Source organism: Rhinopithecus roxellana, chromosome 9 (assembly GCF_007565055.1).
Source record: "Rhinopithecus roxellana isolate Shanxi Qingling chromosome 9, ASM756505v1, whole genome shotgun sequence".
Classification (NCBI taxonomy): domain Eukaryota; kingdom Metazoa; phylum Chordata; class Mammalia; order Primates; family Cercopithecidae; genus Rhinopithecus; species Rhinopithecus roxellana.
Genome location: NC_044557.1, coordinates 8,200,575 through 8,226,976, shown reverse-complemented (window position 1 = coordinate 8,226,976; position 26,402 = coordinate 8,200,575). Strand labels below are relative to the sequence as shown.

Below are 26,402 nucleotides of genomic sequence, written 5' to 3'. Positions count from 1 at the left end.
CCAAGGAATTCCAAGGTTTGCTGGCAACCGCCAGAAGCTATGTGGTTGGTGCAAAAGTACTTGCGGTTTTACTTTTAATGGCAAAACTAGAATCTAGACACATGAGTGTGTTTAGGGATGAGGGAAGACAATAACAATATGGCTCATCATCTTTTCATTCCTCTTTCACATAGGATCGATCCTCTTCCCAAATATGAAGAGGGTTTTCCTCGGGTTGTATTTGCCCTCAAATTTCCTCAATCAAACATAATCTGTTTGCTGGGTGCAGTGGCTCACGCCTGTAATCCCAGTACTTTGGGAGGCCGAGGTGGGTGGATCACGAGGTCAGGAGTTCAAGACCAGCCTAGCCAACATGGTAAAACCCCGTCTCTACTCTAAAAAATACAAAAATTAGCCGGGCGTGGTGGCCTGCACCTGTAATCCCAGCTACTCGGGAGGCTGAGGCAGGAGAATGGCTTGAACCCAGGAGGTGGAGGTTGTGGTGAACCGAGATTGTGCCACCGAACTCCAGCCTGGGTGATAGAGTGAGGCTCCGTCTCAAAAAATAATAATAATAATCTGTTTTACCACCTAGTCTCAGTGGCCAAGGGCTGCAGGAAAATACTCCAAATACACAATGGATGAAAATTGTTTTCTTTGTTGACTTCATTAGACTGGAATTGTGAGGGTAGAGACTGTTTTACCTGCTTAAGGGTGTTCTCCACTCCTAGTAACGAATATGTAGAAAAACAGTTCCTAGGAGATCTTACTGAGTCAGCAAGGAAGCATCAACCTCAGAGACAAACACTAGTAGACATTTAATGCAAAACAAGATCAGATCATGAAACAGAAGAGAAAGTCCAGAACAGGCAGACAGACACACACACACATACACACACACACACACACACACACACACACACACACCCCACTGATTTTCAACGGAGATACAAAGGCAATTCAGTGAAGAAATGAGAGTCTTTTCAACAAATGGTGCGTAAACAACTGAATAATCATACGGGGGGAGGGAAGAGTTTCAATCTATACCTGTAGGAGGCAGAAATACCCTTCCCAAGAGGTCCACACCTAATCCCCTCAAACCCCTAACTTGTTAAGAGAGTAAAAAGACATATCACAGACTGTGAAAAATGCATGCAAATCATATATCTGATAAAGGATTTTTCTCCAGAATGTATAAAGAACTCAAAACTCAAAAACAGCCTGGCCAATTTCTCACACAAGTATAAAGGCCTCAGGAAAACATCTTTAAACATACAAAAACCCAAGAATTAAAGTACCTTAAAAATTTAAAACTGACCTTTGGTCTAGCCAATAAAGATATAAATCAAAACAAACAAAAAACACAAAAACGAAAAACAAAGAAACCCTCAACAGGAAAATGAAATACAACCAAAAAAAAAATGGGCAAAAGTTTTGAATAGACACTTCACCAGAGAAGATACATGAATGGCAAATAAGTACAGGAAAATATGCTCAAAATCATTAGTCATGGAAAAATGAAAATTATGACTGCAGGAGATATCACTACACAAGTGTTGGCAAAGATGTGGAGCAACTGGAACTCTGGTGGGAATATAAAATGGTGACACCACTTTGGAAAACAGTTTGTCAGTTTGCCAAAAAGTTAAACGTGTTTTTACCGTACAATCTAGCCATTCTACTCCTAGGTATGTACCCAAGAGAAATGAAAGCATTAAGGTCTACACATCTATACAAACACTTGTAAATAAATTTCCATAGCAGCTTTATTTGTAACATCCCAAAACTGGAAGCAACCCAAATGTCCATCAACAGAAGAACAGATAAACAAACTGTGGGATGGCCATAGAATGGAATAGCTATCCAGCATCAAAAAGAAATGAATTATTGATAACACAACAACAGATGGACTTCGAAATAGTCTATGTGAAAGAAGCCAGGCAAAAAAGGGGGTACACACTATATGATTCAATTTATATAAAATTCAAGGAAATGAAACTAATGTATAGTGACAGAAGGTGGATCAGTGCCTGGGAAATGGGGTCTGGGGAGAGGCAGGAGGGAGGGATTACACGGGAGCTGGAGGAACCTTTTCAGGACAATGAAGCTTTACTATCTTGATTGTGACAATGGTTTATGGGTGTATTCATATGTCCAAAGTTATCAAATCCACCACTTTAAATATGTGTGGTTTATTGTATGCCATTTATATCTCGAAAAAACTGTTTTTAAAACACAATAAGAGAATTTTTCATATTTAAAAGGCAGAATATTTAAACTGTATTAAATATATAAGATATGATACTGAAAGGTTGTATTAGCAGGAGAGAAGGTAAGGTGGGATTTCTTTGGCTGCCTTGCAAAGAGATGCTGAGTAAAGTAGGGGCCAGTGGGCAATGAGGGCAGAACTGCTTGTCTGTCCCCTTGGGTCACCTGAGGGGCATGGGTGGTGGCTGGGTGGAAATGGGGGTGACAGGAAAACCGCCGTCGAGGGGCGTGGATGGGAGCTGGGTGGAAACCGTGGGGTGAGAGGAAAGCCGCCCCCAAAGAAGAGTCGGGGAGGGGGCGGGGGCGGCCAACTCTGGGGCCCACGCAGGTTCTTCGTCCTCACTTCCTGACCCTTTCTCACGAGTCTAGGGACCAAATGGATCCATCCCCAGAGCCTTTCTACTTCTGAACACGATGAGCAGTTGGTGTTTGAGGGTTTGGGGATGGGGTGTTGTTTTTTCTTTATGTTTTGTTTTTCGTTTTATGTATGAGTGGCACAACCCACACGTAAGTTGCGACGTCCAATCAAGAACGAAAATAACCCCTCACAATCAGCGATCGGGAACCAGCTGCCACAAGTGACACAGCCGGGAAACTTAGTCCCTCACAACCCCGCGCGCTCGCGACTGCCGCAGCCCCACAGCTCGCCCCGCCTCTCTCCTTCCGGATACAATCTCCGAGGGCGGAAGGCGGGGTCCGCCCTGGCCCCGCCCACAGCGTTTCCCTCCCTCGGCCTAGCCCCGCAGCGCGCAGTCTCAGCAGGGTGGCTTTACGGCCGGAGGAGAGGGTGGGTCCCAGACTTGAGGTAAGAGGCCGAGCTGAGGGGCGGGGAAGAGGCTTTTTGCGGCAGGACGTAAGTGACGGCGAAGGCGGCGCGACAGCAGCTGGAGGGCAGAGGAGGCGGGTTTGTGTTTCCCGGGCCGAACCGGGTTGTTGGGGGGCGCGGGGCCTGGGCCAGGCGGCAGCTAAGGCCCGCGGTGACAGCATGGGTGAAGGGGAGCGGGGCAGAGGAGGCCTTGGGCTGTTTTGGGCGGCGAGTGGGGGCGAGGGACTGGCGGGTCGGAGTCCCGGGTCCAGGCCGGTTCTCTGACCCGCGGTTGGTGTTCCCCCGACCCCGCAGCGCGGGGTGTCCAATCCTCGCCATGAGGCCGCAGCAGGCGCCGGTGTCCGGAAAGGTGTTCATTCAGCGAGACTACAGCAGTGGCACACGCTGCCAGTTCCAGACCAAGTTCCCCGCGGAGCTGGAGAACCGGGTACGCAACCTGACTCCCCACGCCTGCTCTGGCGAGGGAGAGAGACTCACCGGGGACGGGAGGGGTGTGGGCGACAACTGGGCCGTTGAGGATCCAGCAGTTCTGGGGAGGGCCAGGCACAGAAGGGGCCTTAGCCAAAGGTGTAAGAAGAGAGCCACTAAGCAAGACAGGTGTTTGGAGGAGGAAGAATAATATAGGCCGATCGCCGGGGTTGACGACTCTATGGAACTTTGTTGCTCGGTGCCGGGAATCTGGATCCAGCAGCCTTCCTCTGCTGCACTCCCTCAAATCCCCACCCCGGGTTATTGTCGGCAGCGTTGAGCCAATTCCTGAGGCTCCAGGCCACTTCAGTCACCAGGTTTTAAGCTATATCCTCCTACCTCTCCGCGCAAGATAAATCATCATCATTCTCATAACTGGTGTTTGCTGCCTCTCTGCTGTCCACACTGTTTGACTGAAAGGGTTTATTAGGTGCATTGCCAGGCGGTGCATTCAGGCTTTCTTGGAACCTTAAAGACGTGGAGCGTTAGATAGGCCTGGACAGGAAAATATCTCAGAACAAGGCCTTAAACTTGTCGCATTCACTGGGAGCCACTTGTTTTGTCTTGCATATCAAAATGGTCATCAGGATGTAGGTCCTTTGGGTGGCATTGCATGCAAAAATGGAAGAATGGAATTTGCTTCCCCTTCAGACTTAGCAAAACGTTTTTTTAAAAAATCATTGTATCTTGTAGAGGTAATGGAGTATGTGCGTACCTGCCTGTGTTTTTGCGTGCCCACATATGTACACTCAACCAAAGATTCTTTTGGTCTTGACCCATGTCATGTAGATTGTGTTTCCTGTTCAGGGATCAATTTCTGGTTAGCTGGAAGCAGGTTTTGTGGCTCCCTCCTCTGTGACAGGGAGGGCGAGGGCCTGAGAGGTGATTAGGCATTCCTTGGGTGTGGGACTGAGGGATGCTGGTCATGGGATAAGTGGGTGTGGATGAGTCTGTGTAGAGAAATGTGTAGCAGTTATTTACAGACAGTTTACAGTGAGGTGGGTTGCACTGCCTGATTGCCATGGTTGGGAAATCAACAATGATCCATTATAGTTTCCTTCAGTTTGACATAACCATGGGCAGGTTAGTGGCCCAAATATGTTTCTTGAATTGCAGATTGATCAAATATGCCTTTAAAATATGGTGAGGTGACTTGTTTCTGAAATGCCATTTAAATGCTGCAGTATCTTGTCAACTATGTTATGAGTTAACTCAGCGTGACAGTAGGTGGAACTATCCACAGTGGTTTGAAGAGGTAGAAATTCAGCAAGTGGCCAGTTGGTTAGAGCTACTGAATGTTGTTTTAAAATAATTTAACATCACAGTTGATGTGTTTTACATGTTAGGATTTATGTGAAATCAGGCTAGGCGCGGTGGCTCACGCCTGTAATCCCAGCATTCTGGGAGGCCGTGGTGGGTGCATCACTTGAGGTCGGGAATTCAAGACCAGCTTGGCCAACATGGTGAAACCCCATCTCTACTAAAAATACAAAAATTAGTCAGGTGTGGTGGCGGGCACCTGTAATCCCAGCTACTCAGGAGGCTGAAGTCGAAGAATTTCTTGAACCTGGGAGGCGGAGGTTGCAGTGAGCCGAGATCATGCCATTGTACTCTAGCCTGGGCGATAGAGCAAGACTGTGTCTCAAAAAATAAATAAAATAAAAAGATTTACATGGAATCAATCAAATGTTTTATTTTTAAGCCTCTCATGGAGATTATGACATACAATTTATGTACTTCAAAATCAGAATATAAAGTATTCTTTTTTTAACCACCATTATTTGGACATTAAAGATTCCTTTGCTTTAAGGTTTTAAAGCAACACTTACACCTCATATTTGAGCTAAATGTGTGTACGCAGAATCAGACGTTAGCCTTCCACTCTGTGTGTGGCAGAGCCTTTATTTTGTAACCTAAGTACAAAAGCACAATGTAGTTACAGTGCTCCACTGATTCTTCTCAGGAAATTGATGTTTCTAAATTCTGGAGTCCTTTCACCTCTTTGACTCTATATAGCCCAGAACTGCCTGTGGTACTGAGTACTATATGGAATGTTACATGGCACTATTCAATTGTGCCTTTGGATTTCTTTTTTCTTTTTAAATGTTTGGGTTAAAACACTAGTTTATGCTTTAAACCACTAGAAAAGCTTTGATTGTGTGTGTATGGGTGTGTGTGTGTGTGTTGAGATTAAATTTAAATTATAGGTTTAAACTTTCCTTGCTTTGATGAAAAATTGAAAGGTTTCTGTTTCTCTACTACTTACCCTAGAAATTTTACTGATTGCTCTGCCGTTGGAGCTGATTTTCTTTTTGTGAGAACATCACACTTGGCAACGTAATAGAGAAAGAGACTAATGTGCAAGTGTTCTGTGTTATTTTAAAGCATTTTTTAAAAAATACACACACATTTGTGCCCTTTAATTTGGGAGTAGGATAGGTTCTGTCTGTTAACAAGTTCATTTTCTCTGCTGGCTTTTAGAATGTACTACTTTGATGCTTAAGCGATTTGTTGCCAGAACAGTTCCTTAAAGGAAGCTTTATTCTCATTAGCCAAAATACAGATATCTTAGTTACCCTTGGTCTGGGTAGAAGAATGAGTGAACTGTAATTGAGGCATTTGTTCCCTTATTTCCCTTTAAAAATATGTCTCCTCATCTGGTTAGTAATTACCTTTGACCTGCCACCCTTGATACGTGATCACTGCAGGCTTCACCATGCTTTCTACTATGTAGTTCAACATGAAACAAAAATTCTGGGAAAATGAGCCTGATTTCTCTTTCCATTCTGACTTTTGGTGTTTGTGGGTCCAAATTTTATTTGGCTCTGACTTCTCATATATCTAAATTTTGATAGAGCTCCTGTATCAGTGTCCAGGAACCTAAGGGAGAACACTGGCCACTGTTTTTCATAACCTAAAGGTAGTGAGAGACAAATGCCAACGTTTGTTCTCTTGAACCCTTTCTTGTGAAGTTTGTTGTTTGCCTTTACTGATGCCGTCTGTGATTTTTACCCTTTATTTCCCTTTTTTAAAATAACCTTTCAAAAATGTGTTGGCATTTACTTTAACCATTTATCCTTTTTTTTTCTTTTTTTATTAACCTTTTTTTTTATTTGTTTAACTGACGTATGATTTACCTCTATCCTATAAGGCATTGTAGTCTCAGAATAACGCATAAGAATTAGTGTTTCTGGCTGGGCATGGTGGTTTGCACCCAAGTAATCCCAGTTGCTCTGGAGATTGAGGTAGGAGGATCACTTGGGGCCAGGAGTTCAAGACCAGTCTGGGCAACATGGCGATACTCTGTCTCTAAACTTAAAAAATAATAATAATTAGGGTTTCCTGGATGAATAGTAATTCTAATATGAAAGAAATAAGATGTTTCTGGGTTGAATCCCATGGTTTTGAATTGTATTGTAAAGAAACATAAATAATTCAATGACTTATAAGCACATCAAATGTGATTGGAATTATTTAGACTTTTGTGGACTTATCACTGGGCAAACTGAAGGCATAATTAGGTGAACATAACAGCTTACCATTTTTGTTTGCTGAGCTCTCCTCAGTCTGTTTTCGTGAATGAGAACTCTGACAGTTTCCCAGATGACCAGCCTTGACACCACATCTTCAAGGGGTAGCTCAGTGAAGAAACACTGCGCCTGCACTTAAAGGCCGTCTTGACCCACCTAGCCTTTGTCCAAATCTCTAATATTCCTGGAAATTTAAAGTAACTCCTTTTGAAAAATGGGTCGAGCCAAGACCACATTAAGGTTACATTAAATTCATGCATGCCACTAGCTCATTGACTCCTCACATTTGCCACACAATGGACAAAACAATGACAACAACTGCTTCTGACTTAAAGAATTGTCATAGCTTAAGGATGGTCATGAATTTTTTACACTTTGAAAGATTATGTTCTTGGGGCCAGGTGCAGGTGGCTCATGCCTGTAATCCCTCCACTTTGGGAGGCCAGGGGGGTGGATCACATGAGGCGAGGAGTCTGAGACCAGCCTGGCCAACATGGTGAAACCTCGTCTCTCCTAAAAATACAAAAATTAGTAGGGAGTGGTGGTGCACGCCTGTAATCCCAGCTACTCAGGAGGCTGAGGCACGAGAATCACTTGATCCTGGCACCAGAGGTTACAGTAAACCAAAATTGCACCACTGTATTCCAGCCTGGGTGACACAGGAGACTCTGTCTCAAAAAAAAGTTTATGTTCTTGGGAATAGTAAGGCTCATACTGTATGTTGAGGATTTTTTTTTTTTCTCTTTTTGAGACAAAGTCTCACTCTGTCACCCAGACTGGAGTGCAGTGGTGAGATCTTGGTTCACTGCAACCTCCACTTCCCAGGCTCCACCAATCCTCCCACCTCAGCCTCCTAAGTAGCTGGGACTATGGGCATGCACCACCACGCCTGGCTAATTTTTGCATTTTTAGTAGAGACAGAGTTTCACCATGTTGCCCAGGCTGGTCTCAAACTCCTGAGCTCAAGTGATCCACCCACCTCAGCCTCCCAAATGCTGGGATTACAGGCATGAGCCATCATGCCACTAGCTCAGTCTAGGGTACTAGACTGAGTACCCTAGCCAATCTTTTTTTTTTTTTTTTTTTTTTTTTTTTTTTTTTTTTGAGACAGCGTTTCACTCTGTCACCCAGGCTGGAGTACAGTGGCGTAATCTTGGCTTACTGTAACCTCTGGTGCCAGGATCAAGTGATTCTTGTGCCTCAGCCTCCCGAGTAGCTGGGATTACAGGCGTGCACCACCATTCCCTATTAGTTTTTGTATTTTTAGTAGAGACGAGGTTTCGTCTCTAGCCTAATTTTTTTTTTTTTCTGAGTCTATTTCTATCATAAAGAAAGACTTAATAGGTTCGCAGAGACCAGGAAAGGGAAAAAAAAAAAAAAGCCAAACAAAAAAAGTCTTTAAATAAAGACTTCATAAAAGAAAGAATTCATATGTAAGTATTTACTAATTTTAGAAATAAGGAAATCCTTATGCAAGAGAAGGCCTAGAGTACAGACAGATAATGGCAGTATTGGATGAATGCTCTCCTAATGGGCCTTGAAAATCCTGGGATGAAGTAGCAAAATTTGAAATCTGTTATACAAAGTACTATTAGAAGACAGTAAAGTAATATTGGAGGAATAAAGTAAAAGCAGATGATGGAGTGAAACAATGGATGACAGTACAGGTTCTTTCTTATGTGAAATATGCGGAACCAGAAGTATTTCAGATTTTGGGGGTTTTTTAGATTTTGAAATATTTGTTTATACTAATGAGATATCTTGGGGTTGGGATCCAAGTGTGAACATGAAATTCATTATTTTTATATCCACCTTATACATATAACCTGAAGGTAATTTTATACAATATTTTAAATGACTTTATGAGACAAAGTGTGTGTACATGGAACCATCTTACCACCTTTTGTGAGCGTGCTTGCATGGGAGAATCTGGCTGTGCATGGAAAAGGTACATGGCAGCTGACGGGGACTGGAAGGGTCTTTTTCCCTTGGGGACACTGAATAAACTATGTGTTGTGCACCTGCATTTTGACTGTGACCCCTCACATGAGGTCAGGTGTGGAATTTTCCACTTGTGGTGTCATGTCAGTGCTCAAAAGTTTCAGATTTTGGAGCCTTTCTGACTTCAGAATTTAAATCAGGAATGCTCAACCTGTAGTAGTATTAGTGTAAATTTAAGATAATGGTGTCACCAAATAGAGGTAATAAGAATGAATGACTTGATGTGAAAAATTGTGTATTAGCTTGAGATTTTACCTTAACAAATTTTACCTTATTTAGTAACAGGAGAATTGCTTCAAAAGAGATAGACTGAGTAAACAGAATATAGAACCTATGCCTTTTGATCCTTCTGCTAAAATGTCACTTTTTTGCCTAGTAAATTCCAGTGTTTACTTACTCAATTTAAGATTACCTGCCCTTCCCAGATAAAGGGAATATCTCCTTGCTTTTGTGCCCCCACTATTTGCCTATATGATAGTACCCTGTCAGCTTACTGCATTTTTCTTTTTTTCTTTGAGACAGAGTCCTGCTCTGTCGCCCAGGCTGGAGTGCAGTGGCGCAATCTCAGCTCACTGCAAGCTCTGCCTCCCAGGTTCACGCCATTCTCCTGCCTCAGCCTCCCCAGTAGCTGGGACTACAGGCACCCACCACCACGTCTGACTAATTTTTTTTGTATTTTTAGTAGAGACGGGGTTTCACCGTGTTAGCCAGGATGGTCTCGATCTCCTGACCTCGTGATCTGCCTGCCTCGGCCTCCCAAAGTGCTGGGATTACAGGTGTGAGCCACCGCGCCTGGCCAGCTTTTTGCATTTTTATGTTTACATACCTGTTCTGCTTGCATAAACTTGAAGATTGAGACAGTGCTTTATCTTGAGGTTTTTCATAGTATCTGATAGTAGGTGCTCAGTAAATGTGAATCTAAATGAATGGAAAGAGGAACAAAGTCCAGAGTTACTTGAAATTTAGTAGAAAGAATAAAGAAGTACCTTATTGAGCCTTGAAGCTATCCAGTATTTATAGAGGGATAAAATTAGACAAACTAAGCAGTTTTGGTAACTTAGGCCCAGATTTAATCACCAAAAAAATTGTCAACTAGTGGCTAAGAATGGTGACAAAACAAGATACATTATTGATAGCATGCATTAGTAAGTTGATTTTTTTTTCCAAAACTTATTTTTAAATTCTTTCTTCTCTACAGATTGATAGGCAGCAGTTTGAAGAAACAGTTCGAACTCTAAATAACCTTTATGCAGAAGCAGAGAAGCTTGGTGGCCAGTCATATCTTGAAGGTTGTTTGGCTTGTTTAACAGCATATACCATCTTCCTATGCATGGAAACTCATTATGAGAAGGTAACGCTACTTTTGTTTTCACAAAAATCTCTTAAAATCATGAAGAAGGCAAGTTTATTACACATTGATGCTTACACAGTGATAGTTGCTGTAAAATATTTAGGGGCATTTGTCATTCAAATTGTGTTCCGATGTACAGAGGCACATAGTCCTGAGTCTTTCAAAACAGGTTACAGTTGGTATGTCCACTTGCAGTTGATGTGTCAATGTTCAGACTGGCCTACACTTAAGAAGAGTGTAGAAAATCTTTATGTTCTCTTCCTACTTAGCTTTCTGGGAATGTTTTTACTTTATTTCCCTAAATGTCACTCTCTTCTCCCACCTGAGTTCTTACCTTCTTTTTCCAGTTGGCTGCTATCTCCTGAATTGCTTATTTCCCAACTTAAGATGACCAGAAGTCAAACCTCCCACCTCCCCATTTTGTCAGTAGCACCCCTGTCTTTTCAATACCATCTTTGGGCATGAGGGATGAAGAAGAGGGAAAAATTAATCTGTTTTCAAAGACTGTAATATCTTTCATTTTCACAGTCATTCACTTTTTGTGATTTCCTCTGCCACTATCCTACGTTATGCCCTTATTCTGTCTTTCCTAGACTATTGAAATAGTGTGACTTGTCTCATTTCTTCCCTCCTTTTGCTTTTCTAAATTATCTGCTGCTGTTTTTATAAAACACAGATTTACTTCCCTTACTACTTCTGCCAAGTCAGAGACCTTCCCTGGCTTCCCGTGTTTTACCACTAAGTAAAGTTCAAGGCCCTGCTCAAGCTGACCTCAGCTTACCTTTCCAGCGCTGCCTCCCATTCCTTCCTTTACTTTCTCCCTCAGCTAAACTCTATCCCTCACTGGTCAGCAAACATACCCACTGTGGTTCTCCTCCACCTGGAATGCTATCTTCCCAGGTTCAAATACCACCAGTCCCTTAGGTGTCACTTTCATCTAACTTTTTCTCTATTTTAGTCAGAATTCTTTCTCTTCTCTTGTGTCCCTACATTTTATTTGTATCTGTTTTCTGGCACTTGCCTCACTCTTCTTTGGAATGTAGCAGTTTATGTTCTTGTCTTATTTGCCTTTCAAGTATGTATTTTTCTTGAGGACAATGCCTTAACCATTTTGTATCACTGTTCATGACTGACACCATGCCTTGGGTATATCAGGCACTCATTGAATGTATGTTAAATAAATGACTGTAAATTAATCACGGTAAGCCCTGGTATATCACTAAATTCTAACAGTGCTCAGAAAACGAAATGCTATAAGAATATATCATACCGCATCTGATAGAAATGTCTTATACTCCATGTAGTGGAGAGTGCATATAGTTGCAGCTAAAGTTTTTGGAGCTGTTGGCTGAAAATGCTGTTGTATTCTTCATTACCATCCTGTTACTATAATTCCATCTCATATAAACAAGTCTATTTAAGTATAGTTATTTATATCCTTCCCCATGTTGAAACAGGAGAAGTTCTCTTGTCCCCCTTGCAGGGTGTGCGATGGGGGTGTGACTTGCTTCTTCAGTACCCGGCTGCTCAAACCTCTAGGGGTGCATACAGATGGGCAGGCTGTGGGGCTCCAACCCCACGGCAGTGTCTAGGCGTGAATGTTTTACAGCTCCTGAAGCCCCAGTGAGCATATGTTACAGGGTGCTCTTTTAGTTTAGCTGTCCATAGACGGCTTGTGTTAGCTCAGTTAGACCCCTGCCTTATCGCAAGGGCAGAGGGCTTTCTGTATCCCAGAGTTCTTGCCTTGGTGTACCAGAAGAGTCAGATCACATGTGGGCTTGGAGAATGAGTGCAAGGTTTTGTTGAGTGGAAGTAGCTCTCAGCAGATGGGGGAGCCAGAAGGGAGATGGTTTTCCCCTGGAGTCAGGCTGCTCAACGACCGAACTCTTCTCCGACCATCCTGGCCAAACTCTGCGTGATTCTGCCGATTGATGGCCTACCAGTGTGCCAGTGTGCTCCTACGCCAGTGTGTTCCTCTCGACATCCAGCCACCACCTATGTGTTCCTCCACGAATGTTCACCTCTCGACATCCAGCCGCCTGTTTGCCTGCCTGCTAGGGTCTCAGGGCTTTTATAGGCACAGGATGGGGGCATGACAGGCCAGGGTGGACTTACAGCGTTTGGGCAGGAAAACAAAAATGCCTGTCTTCACCTACTGAGCACAGGCCTGGAGGTGGAGTGCTAGCCAAGGACCATGCCCTTCTCCACCCAGCACTTCCCTACCTGCCTGCTTCTGTATCCTTTAAAGGGACCATGCTCTTCCCTTCCATATCAATACCACACAGAGAAGCTTTCATTCCTGTTTAACTTTCAAAATCAGAAATTATCAAGGCTCAGTGTCAGCTTTCAGTCTGTTTCAGTGTATCTCCTCTCTAATACTTTCAGTGAGTGAAGGCTCAGGGGATTTGTTTGCTCAGTAACTATTGGAAAGCCTACTATGTGCTAAGCAAAGTGCTGGCACATAACCAAACAGGACAAACATGGTTGCTGACCTCGTGGAGTTCATAATTAAGTGGTGACAGCTGACAATAACAAGGAAATAAAGACAACAAAATTACACATTATGATAAGTGCCTTGAAGGAAACAAACTGGCCTGTGGTAGAAAATAATAGGCAGGACCTAATCTAGGGTGTGTGGTCAAAAGAGGCCTCTGAGGTGGTGACATTTAAGCTGTTGCATGAAGGATGAAAAGTCTGGGGCATTAAGGCAGAAAGATGAACGTACATAAAGGCCCAGAGAGCTTGATGGACCCTGGGAACTGAGAGAAGGTGATGCACAGGAGAGGAGGGGCAGAGAATGATGGGAGGTGGATTTGGAGAGGTAAGCAGGAGCTGTAGCTTGGAGTGCCTAGTCCATGGAACGAAGTATAGGTTTTAGTTTTAGTGCAAGTGGGAAGCTACTTAAAGTATTTAATCAAGAGAGTGATGTGATCAGATTTTCATTTTATTTATTTTTGTAATAGAGACAGGGTCTCACTGTGTTGTCCACACTGGTCTCGAACTCCTGGGCTCAAGCGATCCTCCCACCTCAGCCTCTCAGAGTATTGGGATTAAAGGGATGAGCTGCTGTGCCCAGCAAGATTTTCATTTTAAAGAGATCTCTTTGCTTTGTGGTAAAAAGGCATAAGAATAGAAGTAGGGAAACAAGTGAGGAAGCTCCACAGAAGTCCAGGCAAGAGTGAGATAGCCTGGACTGGGAAGGGAGAAGGGGAGGTGCAAAGAGGTGACCAGCTCCAAGGGATATGTTGATAGTCAGCATGAATGTAGGAGGGGAGGGTAAAGCTGAATTCGTATGGGTAGAAACTTTATCATCCAGAATGGCTATTTACAGAAGTCCATAATATTGCTAATTTAAGGTAGAAGCACACCTCTTGAGTATTTTATTCATGCTTAGTGAAATATTAAAAGGTTTGAGTTGTCATTACATTTGTTGATAAAATTTTAATTGTATTTGTCAAAGTATATTTGCTGAAATAGAAGTAACTGATGTCATTTGTAAAAAGAAATTAGTAATTGGGTGCTAGTCAGTTTATACGAATTATGAGATCTTGGACAAATTAATCTCTCTGAATTCTCTCAACTGTAAAATGGATATTAGAATTAATAATTTTCTTCACATGTGGTTAGTGCTTAATAAACAGTGTTTTCTTGAGGTTGATTTTTTTTTCTTTTTTCTTTTTTTTTTTTTATTATTGAGACAGAGTCTCGCCCTGTCGCCCGGGCTGGAATGCAGTGGTGTGATCCCACTCCTCCACCTCCTGGGTTCAAGTGATTCTTGTGCCAGTAGAGATGAAGTTTCACCACGTTGACCAGGCTGGTCTTGAACTCCTGGGTTCAAGTGATTCTTGTGCCAGTAGAGATGAAATTTCACCACGTTAACCAGGCTGGTCTCGAACTCCTGGCCTCAAGTAATCCACCTGTGTTGGCCCCCCAGAGTTCTAAGATTGCAGGCGTGAGCCACTGCACCCAGCACCCAGCCTTTATTACTTTAAAAAAAAAAAAAAAAAAAAAAACTAGAGATGGGGTCTCACTATGTTGGCTAGGCTGGTTTTGCACTCCTGGCCTCAAGTGATCCTCCCATCTCGGCCTCCCAAAGTGCTAGGGCTACAGCCATGAGCCACTGTGCCCAGCCAAGATAGATTTTAAATGAAGTTACCTATGTAAGTTTTAATCAGATATTTGTGAACTCACATATATTTTTTATTTTCAAGTATAAGTAATCTTTTAGTCAGCTGCTAGTTTGTTTGGGTGCTGAAAATACTTAGCTCTCAATTAAAATCCTTCCAATTATGAAATCTTGGAAGATGGTCCTCGATACCAGAAAGTCAATGGAAATTGGTTGATCCCAATATGTGTTTTAGCTTGGATTTGTAGACATTGTGTAAGGTCCTATTTTATAGGTCTAAGCAAGGCCCTTTTCTTTTTATAGAGCAAATATTATAAAGCAAGTAAAGACCAAATAAAATTAATCCAGAAACCAAATTTAAGGCATGGCCACATTTTAAAAATAGGTGATATTTTGTAGAAAGTGAACACGGATAACTAGATTGTGCAAAATTAATAACTGGAATGATCATAGTTAAGATATGATATACCTATACTTTTAATAGAAGTGTGTATTTGTGTTTCGATAAAATGATTAAAATGTAAGCACAGTTGCCCTCTCCCTTTCCCAGTTTGTCTCTCAGGAATTTTTGTGCTATTATTTTCTACTTACGAAAGGACGGGGTTGAGTCATTTAGTCTCTATTGTTTTAAACACCGAAATTCCTAGTCTACAAACAGTAAGCAAATATAACAGTGCTTATACTTTGTCATGTGTGTTAAATGTTTTGAAATTGTAAATAGGCCTTTTAAAACTCACTAGAACAATCATGCATTTTTCCCTATAATGTGCTATTTATTGATTTAAAATGAAGATAAAGACTTCAGTGTTATTTCTCTATTGTTGCTACCCATGATAATTAGGGAACAAATGGGCTCGTGGAACGTTCTCCTCTCAGTATCTCTCTGCCTTGTTCATGAACTAGAAAACATTCCTTCTGCCTATGTGCAGAATGTCTAGAAGGAACACAGGAGAGAACTTGGATATGTTCTGAAAACAGTAAGATGTAGTGTTACTTAGCCTCAATCAGGCTATTTTTCTTGAAGGTCTGGAAGGCTTTCTCCAGTTGAATATCCTCAGGGAGGACAGTAGTTTTTTCCAAGGTTTGATTGTGTTTCGCTTTGTAAATATTATACAAATTGAAGTTTTGTTGAGGATTTGAGAGTGACAGATAACTTTGTTAAATATTATGGTTTACTTTGACATTGATTTACCAAAAATAATAAAGTGTGAATAAAATGTCAACATATGATTTCTTGGGGGTGAGAATGGCGCTTTGTCCTTTCTGAGATTGTGGTATGAGTTTACATATACTAATGCTTTTCCGCTATTAAAGAGACTAAGAGTTTTATCGTTTGTTTGTTTTAATTTTTATTTTATTTTTATTTTGAGACTAAGAGTTTTAAAGCATCTTGTTAAGGAGAGTGTTGCCTTCACCACAATAGTATAAGAAGATTTAGAGCTTACACAAAAAGGAAAACTGATTGTTTTCTTTCTGAACTGGTACCCAAGTGCATGTCAATATTACTAAAGTTTATTAAAAAAAAAAAAAAAAAAAAAAAAAAAAACAGAAAACTTGCCCAACAAAGTTATACTTGAACTAAATAAAAGAATGCTGTTGCTATTTCTTTGCTCGTAACTTGTACTCAGAGAAAGGAGACGGAAAGCTGTTCTGAAGGAATCCTTTCTTTGAAACCAGCCATGCAGGCATTTTTCTGAGTGTCTTCCTTAGTATTAATGGACTGGTGTGAAGGGAGACTGAGTCTCCAGTTTCCAATTCTGGCAGGTGAGCTGAGAAGGAAATTGGAGAGAAGATTGAGAGGCCTTAGTTGGGCACCTTTATGGGCTACTTCCTTCTATTCATTATTTTAGGATGATTGACAAACTCTGATGTGAAGATAGTGCCTAAGGGGTTTTTTTGCTCATAAAAACCAAGCACAGCTCAAATTCTTTGAGTGCTGAAAATAGGAGAATGATACATGCATTGCTTCAGGTAATTAGATGAAAAAAACAAATCTTTTCTTTAGAAATAGTACTCCTAATTTATTACATAAGAACCATGCAGATTGTTCTTTCAATAATCTTACGCTCTTTTAAAGAAGCATAAAACATGAGATGAGATTTTTTTATCCCCCCAAAAAACTTGAATAAACTGTTTAGTTTTCCTCAATTAGAAAATTCTTTATATGAAACAGGTAGAGTTTTAAATTCTCAATCAGTGTATACCAAAGCATCTAAATTGTGACATCCTAATTTGTTAGTTTGGTCTGTACGTTATATAAGGCACACTTAAATCATTGCTTAATTTCCAACTTTATTTTCATACAGTTCTTTTTTCCCTTTAAGTTGTGATCACATTTGTGACTTTATCATTTGCTAATAGTGTGAATTTAGGGAAATACATAGTAATTTGAAGAACTGGATCAAAGCCTCTTTGAACATTAGAGCCAGAAAAAAGTTATGATGACTTCGAGCCTGAAATAAAACATGTAACTCTTTGATTTTGGATGTAGCTATTAAGATTTATTTTCTTCTAGCTTATCTGTCTCAGAATTGCCCTTATTAAAGCTGGAGATTTGGCAATTTCCAGAAGTTCCTTTGTATCCTATCTGGTTTTTGTCTACATTTGCTTTGACTTTTACAAGCTTAATACTAAACTTATAAATTGAGGTTGCTGTCTAGGAAATGAGCAAACTGCAGAATAGCACTACATGCAGTCATGGAAATGACATAAGACACTTGTATTTATCAGAAACTCCCTGGCAGCTAATGCCCACATGCTCTGCAAAGGAAATAAACTTTTTAGTTTTGAAAGAATGGGGCTACCTTTTGTTATAAGCCAACCTTTTATCATTACTTTAAATTGATGAACATGTACAAAGGAGAGAAGCAGTCCTTTAAGTTTTGTAAAAGTCAAGGCCAAGAACTGTCCTTGATTTTAGAAGATGTCACATTAACAGCACTTTATGAATAGGAAAAGAGAAGCATGAGCAGCCATTGTGTATATAGCCATCTGTGTGTTTCTCCACATGCAGGATTGAGGTGACTGGGAAGTAGGAAGGAGGGAGTTGGTTCTCACCGTGCCGTTGTATGCTTTTGCATTTATTTGCATTGCGTTGAAGATATTTTTGACTGGAAGAGTCCCTCACACTTTGCTATATGTCATATGCAACTCCTGTGAGCCAAGTAATCACAGCTGTATTCCACCATGTGAATATCTGTGTGATTTGCCTTGAAAACAAATTCCCACTGCCTGAATATTTTGAGATCTCACTAACACTTAAAGGGAAATCTGATAAAGTTTGTAAAAAGCTGTGGTGTTTCTTTTTGTCAGGTTTTGAAGAAAGTCTCCAAATACATTCAAGAGCAGAATGAGAAGATCTATGCTCCACAAGGCCTCCTCCTGACAGACCCCATTGAGCGAGGACTGCGAGTTGTATCTTTTTAGTTCGGACCAGAAAGTCTAAATATTTATAACAAGAAAATGTTGATATTGTTTGGCATCGGCTAGAGAGAATTTAACTCCCATCCTGTATTTGTCCTAGGTAGTTGCTGTGTGAATTGCATACCTACTGTAAACCCCCTGTCTCCAACATTTTTTATTTTAAAGCATGTCCCTCCTTCCATTGCATGGTGCAAGTCTCTGTGGTTTGTTTACTATTCTGGTCACCATCCTTCCTGGTGGTTCTGAGGGCATCTTGTAGTAATAACGGGGGGTGGTTTGAGTAATGCATTTCAGCTGCAGAAACCCTGAACCTGAAGCCCCTTTGAAATGGATAAACTCATAATGTGTGGTGAGACTTGTCATCCAAATGAATTGCAGTTTCATGGGTTCATCTGACTAGTTGAAATCAGTTACAGCTGCCAGATGTATAATTTCATTACCTTTGACATACTGTGCATATTTTTAGAGGCAATAAGCTTTGAAAATCACTAAGTGAATTTGGTAAATACAATTGCAAAAAACTAATTTAGCTTGATAACTGGAGTAATGGGTAAATAAATTTTTTTAAAAACCTAGGTCACATAATCCCAGGCCTTCCAGCTGATAATAATTTCAGCAGTTTTATTATACTCTGCAACAATAGTTCTTAAACTTTCAGGGGCCATGAACCCTTTCCCAAGAAAAAAGTTCTCATATAATTTCAGGGTATTTTTAAATCCCTGAATTCATTACCTCCATGGATTCTCAGTTAAGAACTCCCTAATTCTACAAATAAAGCATCCTTTTCAGAATTTATTTGTTTTGTTTTCAAAACATAAATCATCGGTGTTTGGGAAGGAACTATACGTGGGCTATAAGTAATTACATTTCTTAAAATATTCAGCAAATTGGAGAAAGCAAACAAGTAGGAAAAAAGTTTAATAATTGAAAAATAAGCAAAGTCTGCGGATCACACCCTTCACCTTGCCAAGTCCCCTTTATGTGTTGTGTCCTGTAGTGTGTTTTCTTAACAGCCATGCTGTTTAGATTGAAATTACCATTTATGAAGACAGAGGCATGAGCAGTGGAAGATAAACCATAGAATTAAAGGTAAATATGAAATGATATGGCTTGTATGCAGCTTTTGCAAGTTTAGAGGATGCATAAATATTCTTCCCCGCATGGTAAATAAATCATTAAATCACGCAGTTAAATAGCGGTATATTTGCTGTGTTAGCTTAAGCTAGTCACCGTATTATTAGCTTGATACTTAAAATGTATATTCGGCCCAAGTTCTGTTTGGTGATAGAGAATTTAATTCTGATTTTTTTCCTGCTGTATTGTGTTCAGACTGGTTTTGTTGTTACTTTGGTGGGGGAATGGGGGATGGCAGTTACTTGGCTTGTTTTAATATTTCAAAACTATCATAGGCATATAAATACGTGGGTTTTGCATATAAGAATGAGTTCAGAGATGTCTACCTGTATGACAAATGGCTTTAATAAGCAAAGGGAACATTTCGGAGGGGAGTGGGGAGATTCTGAATGTTTCATTTATTATATTTAAGTGGCTTCAGACCCCTGTGGAAGAAACCTTACCTACTGAGTAGAAACATTAATTTCATTCCTTTGTTTAAAGTGTTAATGTCCTTAAATATCCAGATACTGCCCTTTAATGAGTAAGAAACAAATTAATACTAATAAGAATCTGTAGGCAGAGTCATGTTGAATCCGTAAGTACTTTAGCATAGCCTTCTAAGTGACAGGAAGTAGCACTTCACTATTTCTGCCAATTTCAGTTACGTGGTCTTCCTACAGAAAGTGTTCTGCTGCTGCACTTTTCTGGTTGACTGTGCTTACAGGTATCTGTCACTAAGTAATAGCACAGATACAGAGTGTACCAAAGCCGACATATGTCTTCCTAGGGCAACATTAATAACAGCTCCCATTTTGAGGGCACCTACTATGTGCCTGGTATTGTACAAATGGTACTTCTGAACCTCATAAGAACCCTACAAAGTATTTCCCCATTTTATAGATGAGCAAACTCGGATACAAATAGATTACATGATGTTTTCACAATCACACAGTTAACGAGTATTGGGATATGAACCCAAGTCTGATTGACCATAAAACCCCTGTCTTGTATACCATACTTGCTCTCAGTACTTGCAGCAGCAGGAACATGGAGAAAAGGAAGAGTTCATCAGATAATTCTAGAGGTTTATCCCCTTCTCTTCTTTTTCAATGCTTAAAAAAAAAAAAATACATTTTGTCTGCTCCTGTATAATTTATTCAATCCTGCAAGCCATGCAACATTCCAGAGCTGCCTTCTTTAGCACTAGTGAATGTGTCACCTGAATTCCTGAAAGCCAAAGATCTAAATCATGACATCCTCTGCCGTATGCTGTGTTTCCTTAAAAAGGCTTTGTTTTGGAACACTTAGTGTTACTTGTCCATACACTTTCTCATGGACAATTTTCAAACTGATACTTCTCAAACCAGTGACCTTCTGTGTGGCTTTTGTTCCATGCCATGGTTTGTATATCGGTTGCAGCTGCAATGACTTGGCACAGCCCATTTGTCATGACTCATTTTGCAGCTATTGTGTAATCATGTGTTTTTCTGATGTATGGGGTTTGAGCAATTACACACCAGAAGCTAATCTATCAATATTCAAATAACTAGAATTTTGAAATGGGAAAGATTTATATTAATAACTTCTGGATACCATTTTTCATGAATGAAGATATTTTTGTTCAACACAATTTCGTTTTTGGAGTTAGGTGTTCCCAAGGTTCAGGATGTAATGTGGACTGAGATCTTGGGAAAGGGGAGGAAACTCTAAGCATAATTTATTCAATTCTTCCATTTTTCTTCAGTCTGCAAGGTGTCTGCAATTTGAAGTAATATGTGGGAATTAATGACTTAACAAAAGACTACACAAACATGAGGATGGCCTTTATTTTTTTTTTTTTTTTTTTTTTTTTTTTTGAGACGGAGTCTCGCTCTGTGACCCAGGCTGGAGTGCAGTGGCCGGATCTCAGCTCACTGCAAGCTCCGCCTCCCGGGTTTACGCCATTCTCCTGCCTCAGCCTCCCAAGTAGCTGGGACTACAGGCGCCCGCCAACTCGCCCGGCTAGTTTTTTGTATTTTTTTTTTAGTAGAGACGGGGTTTCGCCGTGTTAGCTAGGTTGGTCTCGATCTCCTGACCTCGCGATCCACCCGTCTCGGCCTCCCAAAGTGCTGGGATTACAGGCTTGAGCCACCGCGCCCGGCCAATTTTTATAAGGAGTTTTAAACAAAAATACTTATCTTTAAGCTTAATTTTTATAATATCTTGCATGTATCTTTATTATCACATTCTTATTGTTACATACACTGGTGTTTTCTCTGGATTAAAATTGCCATCTTTATATAAAATGGAATACATGATTATTCCATCATAACTAGTGATAATAAAAACAGCTAATGTTTGTTGGCACATCTGTGCCAGCACTATTCTGAATGCTTAATTTTAATCATCACAACGACCCTGTGAGGTAGATATTGTTATCCCTGTTTTTCAGATGAGGAAGCCGAGGCAGAGAGAACTTAAGTTGCTGGCCCAAGGACGAACAGCTAGTAGACAGCAGTCAAGGCAGCCTGGCTTCGTGGTGATGTGCTTGGTCAGAGATCTGAATATCTAGGACTTAGATTTGTAGACTATTGAGCTGTAGACTCATTTAGACAAATGGTACCAAGATATTTTAGTAGATAAAATCCTGGGTTAGTAGAACATAGACCACATGTTATATGCTCATATCAGTTGATGGAAGAAAAATGATTTTACAAGTTACTTTCAGCATCTCTCTCAAACCTTTACTTCTCCCTCTAATTACAGATCCCACTTCCAGCCGGGCCCCTCATGTATCCACTGGCCGACCGCAGAGTGTCCCTACCTCCTCTCCAGAGCATCATTCCTTTCTATCTGCTGCCAGAGCCACGGTGCCATTTACTCCAAGGACTCACTTTCTAAAATTCCACACCTGGGGTGACCTCTAGTCGCTCAGCATCCACTTTGTGTCTCCAAATTGTGTAGGACTCTGTAATCTTTTGATTAGTTTCTGAGAAAACACAATGAAGCATTTCACTTTTTTTAATTCAAAGCCGTTTAATAAAACACAGTTGGTTAGCCCAATGCAAAGCTTATTATCTGCCACCAGTACGTGCCATTGGTTCTCTTCATTCCTTGGGCCAGCTTCTCAGGTGGCTTTAGACCTCAACAAGCCGTATCTTCGCCAGTGTTCTATCTTGTTGCCCTAAATTAATAAAATGCTTTTCTCCAGGATTTTGGTGAGGGTTGGCTGTGGCTGTCGTTTTGCTAATGCATCTCCCAGATTTCAAAGAATTACCGGTTTTACCATGACTCAAATCTTAAGATCTGTTTCTACTATTCAATTCCTCAAACCGAAGCTCCTTGAAAAAAATAATGTATAATGTTATTTGTTTTATTAGAGCAATTATTCCTAATTAAAGCAGTATTTAATGCAATTTCCAGTTATTTCTTTGGAGAATTTGATGTCATTGTTGCATTACTTTGAATGTTGGAAAGATGTGGTGCGTGTTGCTTGTTCATCACAAAAATCAGTAAGCACAATAAAGTGGATGCCAAACCATCAAACACATAGGTGTTCCTGCTGTGTCCCTGGATATGGAATAAGCAGGTATAAAAAATATTTTAATTATAGTTTTGTTATAAATATAACTTATGAGAAAAAAATTTGATAGGAATAATACTGTATATTACTAATTTTTAACTATCCCTACGGCAAACCTTATGACTCACAGAATTTTCTCATATACAGTATTCAGTGCACAGAAATCTTACGATTGGCTCAAGTACAGTAAGTTACTTCTCAGTAGAACTCTCAAGTCTGAGTCCTATCTGTAGCTCTGCTTTTGGCTGTACATTCCTAGGATCGGGGCTGCTTATGCCTTTCGTTTATCCTTGGGGTTTGAGAGCACTGTATTTGGGAGAGGGTTTAAAAATACATTAGAAGAGGGAAACCATTAAAAGTTTCACTGTCAGAGATATTGTAGGTGCTAATACTGGATTTCGTCTTTCAGATTTAATTTCTTTTATGGGTCTGTTAGTCATTCAGCAAATACCGTAAGTATGTTTAATATTTTAATTGTGTAAAACTCATTTGTTACTTTACAGCCTGTAATAGTGTGTGTCTGCCTTTTCAACCCATTGCAATAATTTTGCTGAAATATTAACACATTAATAAAACTTTTCTTAAACAAATTATCTCTGTGTCATATTTGGTGGGATTTGGTGGTAAATGATGGTAAAGTGGTAAGTGATAGGACAGTAAATTTGGCAGATAATACTAGAATTGTAGTAGTGTACCATACAATGTAGCTTAGCGTTTTAAAATAAACAACATTTCTATGTCACACCTCTCAATTTCTTACCTGCTTTGTCTTACAAGAGCAGGTATATTGCAAGTAAAAATTAAGGAGTAGTCGTTTAAAAAGCCTGAGTCCTGTCCTCCTGCTCTCTTCCCTGGACAGCATGAGCTTCACCACTCGCTCCACCTTCTCCACCAACTCCCAGTCCCTGGGCTCTGTCCAGCCACCCAGCTGTGGCACCCGGCTGGTCAGCAGCACGGCCAACATCTATGCAGGCACTAGGGGCTTGGGCTTCCGGATCTCCATGTCCTGGTCCACCAGTTTCTGGTGCGGCTTGGGGTCTGGGGGCCTGGCCACAGGGATGGCTGGGGGTTTGGCCGGAATGGGGGACATCCAGAACAAAAAGGAGACCATGCAAAGCCTAAACGACCACCTGGCCTACCTGGACAGAGTGAGGAGCCTGGAGACCGAGAACTGGAGGCTGGAGAGCAAAATCCAGGAGTATCTGGAGAAGGGACCCCATGTCAGAGACTGGGGCCATTACTTCAAGACCATCAAGGACCTGAGGGCTCAGATCTTTGCAAATACTGTGGACAATGTCCACATCATTCTGCAGATCGACAATGCCCATCTTGCTGCTGATGACTTCAGAGTCAAGTATGAGACAGAGCTGGCCATGCACCAGTCTGTGGAGAGCAACGTCCATGGGCTCCACAAGGTCACTGATGACACCAATGTCACTCCGCTGCAGCTGGAGACAGAGATGGGGGCTCTTGAGGAACTGCTTCTCATGAAGAAGAACCACGAAGAGGAAGTAAAAGACCTGCAAGTCCAGATTGCCAACTCTGGGTTGGCCGTGGAGGTAGATGCCCCCAAATCTCAAGTCCTCGCCAAGATCATGGCAGACATCAGGGCCCAATAGGACGAGCTGTCTCGGAGGAACCCAGACAAGCTAGACAAGTACTGGTCTCAGCAGATTGAGGAGAGGACCACAGTGGTCACCACTCAGTCTGCTAAGGTTGGAGGTGCTGAGATGACACTCATAGACCTGAGACATACAGTCCAGTGCTTGGAGATCAACCTGGACTCAATGAGAGATCTGAAGACCAGCTTGGAGAACAGCCTGAGGGAGGTGGAGGCCCGCTATGCCCTGCAGATGGAGCAGCTCAATGGAATCCTGCTGCACCTGGAGTCGAAGCTGGCACAGACCTGGGCAGAGGGCCAGCGCGAGGTCCAGGAGTACGAGGACCTGCTGAACATCAAAGTCAAACTGGAGGCTGAGATCGCCACCGACCGCCGCCTGCTGGAAGACAGTGAGGGCCTCAATCTTGGTGATGCCCTGGACAGCAGCCACTCCATGCAAACCATCCAAAAGACCAACCCGCCGGATAGTGGATAGCAAAGTGGTGTCTGAGACCAGTGACACCAAAGTTCTGAGACATTAAGCCAGCAGAAGCAGGGTACCCTTTGGGGAGCAAGAGGCCAATAAAAAGCTCAGAGGTCAAAAAAAAAAAAAATCAAGGAATAGTCCATGATAATTAACAAATGTACTTACTTTTTTTAAGATGGACTTTTGCTTTTTGCCCAGGCTGGAGTGCAATGGCACTATCTCGGCTCACTGCAAACTCCACCTCCTGGATTCAAGTGATTCTCTTGCCTCAGCCTCCCGAGTAGCTGGATTACAGGCGCCCACCACCATGCCCAGCTAATTTATTTTTAGTAGAGATGGGGTTTCACCATGTTGGCCAGGCTGGTCTCAAACTCCTGATCTCAGGTGATCTGCCTGCCTCGGCCTCCCAAAGTGCTGGAATTACAAGTCTGAGCCACCATGCCTGGCCTAAAAAACGTATTTAAAGAAATAAGACATTGAATGTTTCATTAGGAAAAAGGCATCACAGTTATTGTTACTATCTTGGATCACCTGATGACTCAGTGTGGGGTTTTTTTTATATTTTTATTTTTCTGGGTACATAGGTGTCTATATTCATGGTGTACATGAGATGTTCTGATACAGGCATGCAATGCGTAATGGTTACATTATGTCAAATGGGCTACTCATCCCCTCAAGCACTGTGTTACAAACAATCCAAATACAGACTCCGTTTTTTGGTTTTGTTTTTGTTTTTGAGACGGAGTTTCGCTCTTATCATCCAGGCTGGAGTGCAGTGGTGCAATTTTTAGTAGAGACAGGGTTTCGCCATATTGACCAGGATGGTCTAGAACTCCTGACCTCAGGTGATCCGCTGGCCTAAGCCTCTCAAAGTGCTGGGATTACAGGTGTGAGCCACCGCGCCCAGCCCAGACTCCTTTCCTTTTAAATAAGGTAGATTTGTAGAAAATTAACAACTTAGAAGTTACAGTCCATATTCCAACTTTCTTTTGTAAGCTTATTTTCCTATTTTAAAATGTTCAGTGTCTCTCCTTATCCAGTGAAACTCATAGTAAATAATAATAACATAGCCAGGAGTCAAAAAAGAGGTCATAACACCTCAATTAAATGTCTTCCGTATTCCACTTAGCCCTGGCCCCTAGCATAAGTTAAAGCTACAGTTTCCAAGGAGTAACATGCTTTGTTTTTTGTTATTTGTTTTAATGTCAAAGGAAATCAGAGTATTAGTGCCATATGTGATTTATGTACTTACCTCCTCTCCCCTTCACCAGCTTCCTTCCCCCTCCCAACAAAGGAGACTGTACATTCCATGAGGGCAGAGGTGGTTTCCTACTTACCCTTGCGTCCACCCCACACTCCATGCATCCTCATACACAGTGCTATAGATACTTAGCTCTCACATATTTGTAAAATGAATAAATGAATAAGAGGTAAGTTGACCCATCAGGTCATTAACATCAGAACAGAATTACGGTGCTACACCTGGATTAGTGCAGTGTTTGTCTGGCTTTTGATAGGCAGTGATTTGTGTGCTCCCTTGGTAAAGTCTTCTAAAACTGGGAGGAGGTATCTGTGGTTTAACCTCCAATAGAGTGGACTTTTGCCTGGAGATAAGTACCCTTGAGGATCCCAATGCCCTTTAATTCTAGATGAGGAATTCCCAGG

At 41.4% G+C, this 26,402-nt stretch overlaps 1 protein-coding gene and 1 pseudogene across 4 annotated transcripts; both read left to right on the top strand.

Moving 5' to 3' along the window:
* Positions 1 to 3,002: 3,002 nt before the first annotated feature.
* Positions 3,003 to 23,240, top strand: GOLGA7 (golgin A7). 4 transcript variants are annotated; one of them, XM_010354606.2, is made up of 6 exons: positions 3,003 to 3,151; positions 3,368 to 3,500; positions 10,271 to 10,423; positions 17,862 to 17,963; positions 18,999 to 19,061; positions 21,834 to 23,240. In XM_010354606.2, the coding sequence occupies exons 2-5, from the start codon at positions 3,390 to 3,392 to the stop codon at positions 19,044 to 19,046; spliced, it is 414 nt and encodes a 137-aa protein (XP_010352908.1). In that variant the 5' UTR covers positions 3,003 to 3,151; positions 3,368 to 3,389; the 3' UTR covers positions 19,047 to 19,061; positions 21,834 to 23,240. The 4 variants fall into 4 exon arrangements, with proteins under 4 accessions (XP_010352908.1, XP_030793631.1, XP_030793630.1 ...); XM_030937771.1 differs by having other exon boundaries at positions 18,994 to 19,061; XM_030937770.1 differs by having other exon boundaries at positions 3,021 to 3,052.
* A 40-nt stretch (positions 23,241 to 23,280) lies between these two features.
* On the top strand, positions 23,281 to 24,792 carry LOC104655203 (annotated as a pseudogene).
* Positions 24,793 to 26,402: the final 1,610 nt, after the last annotated feature.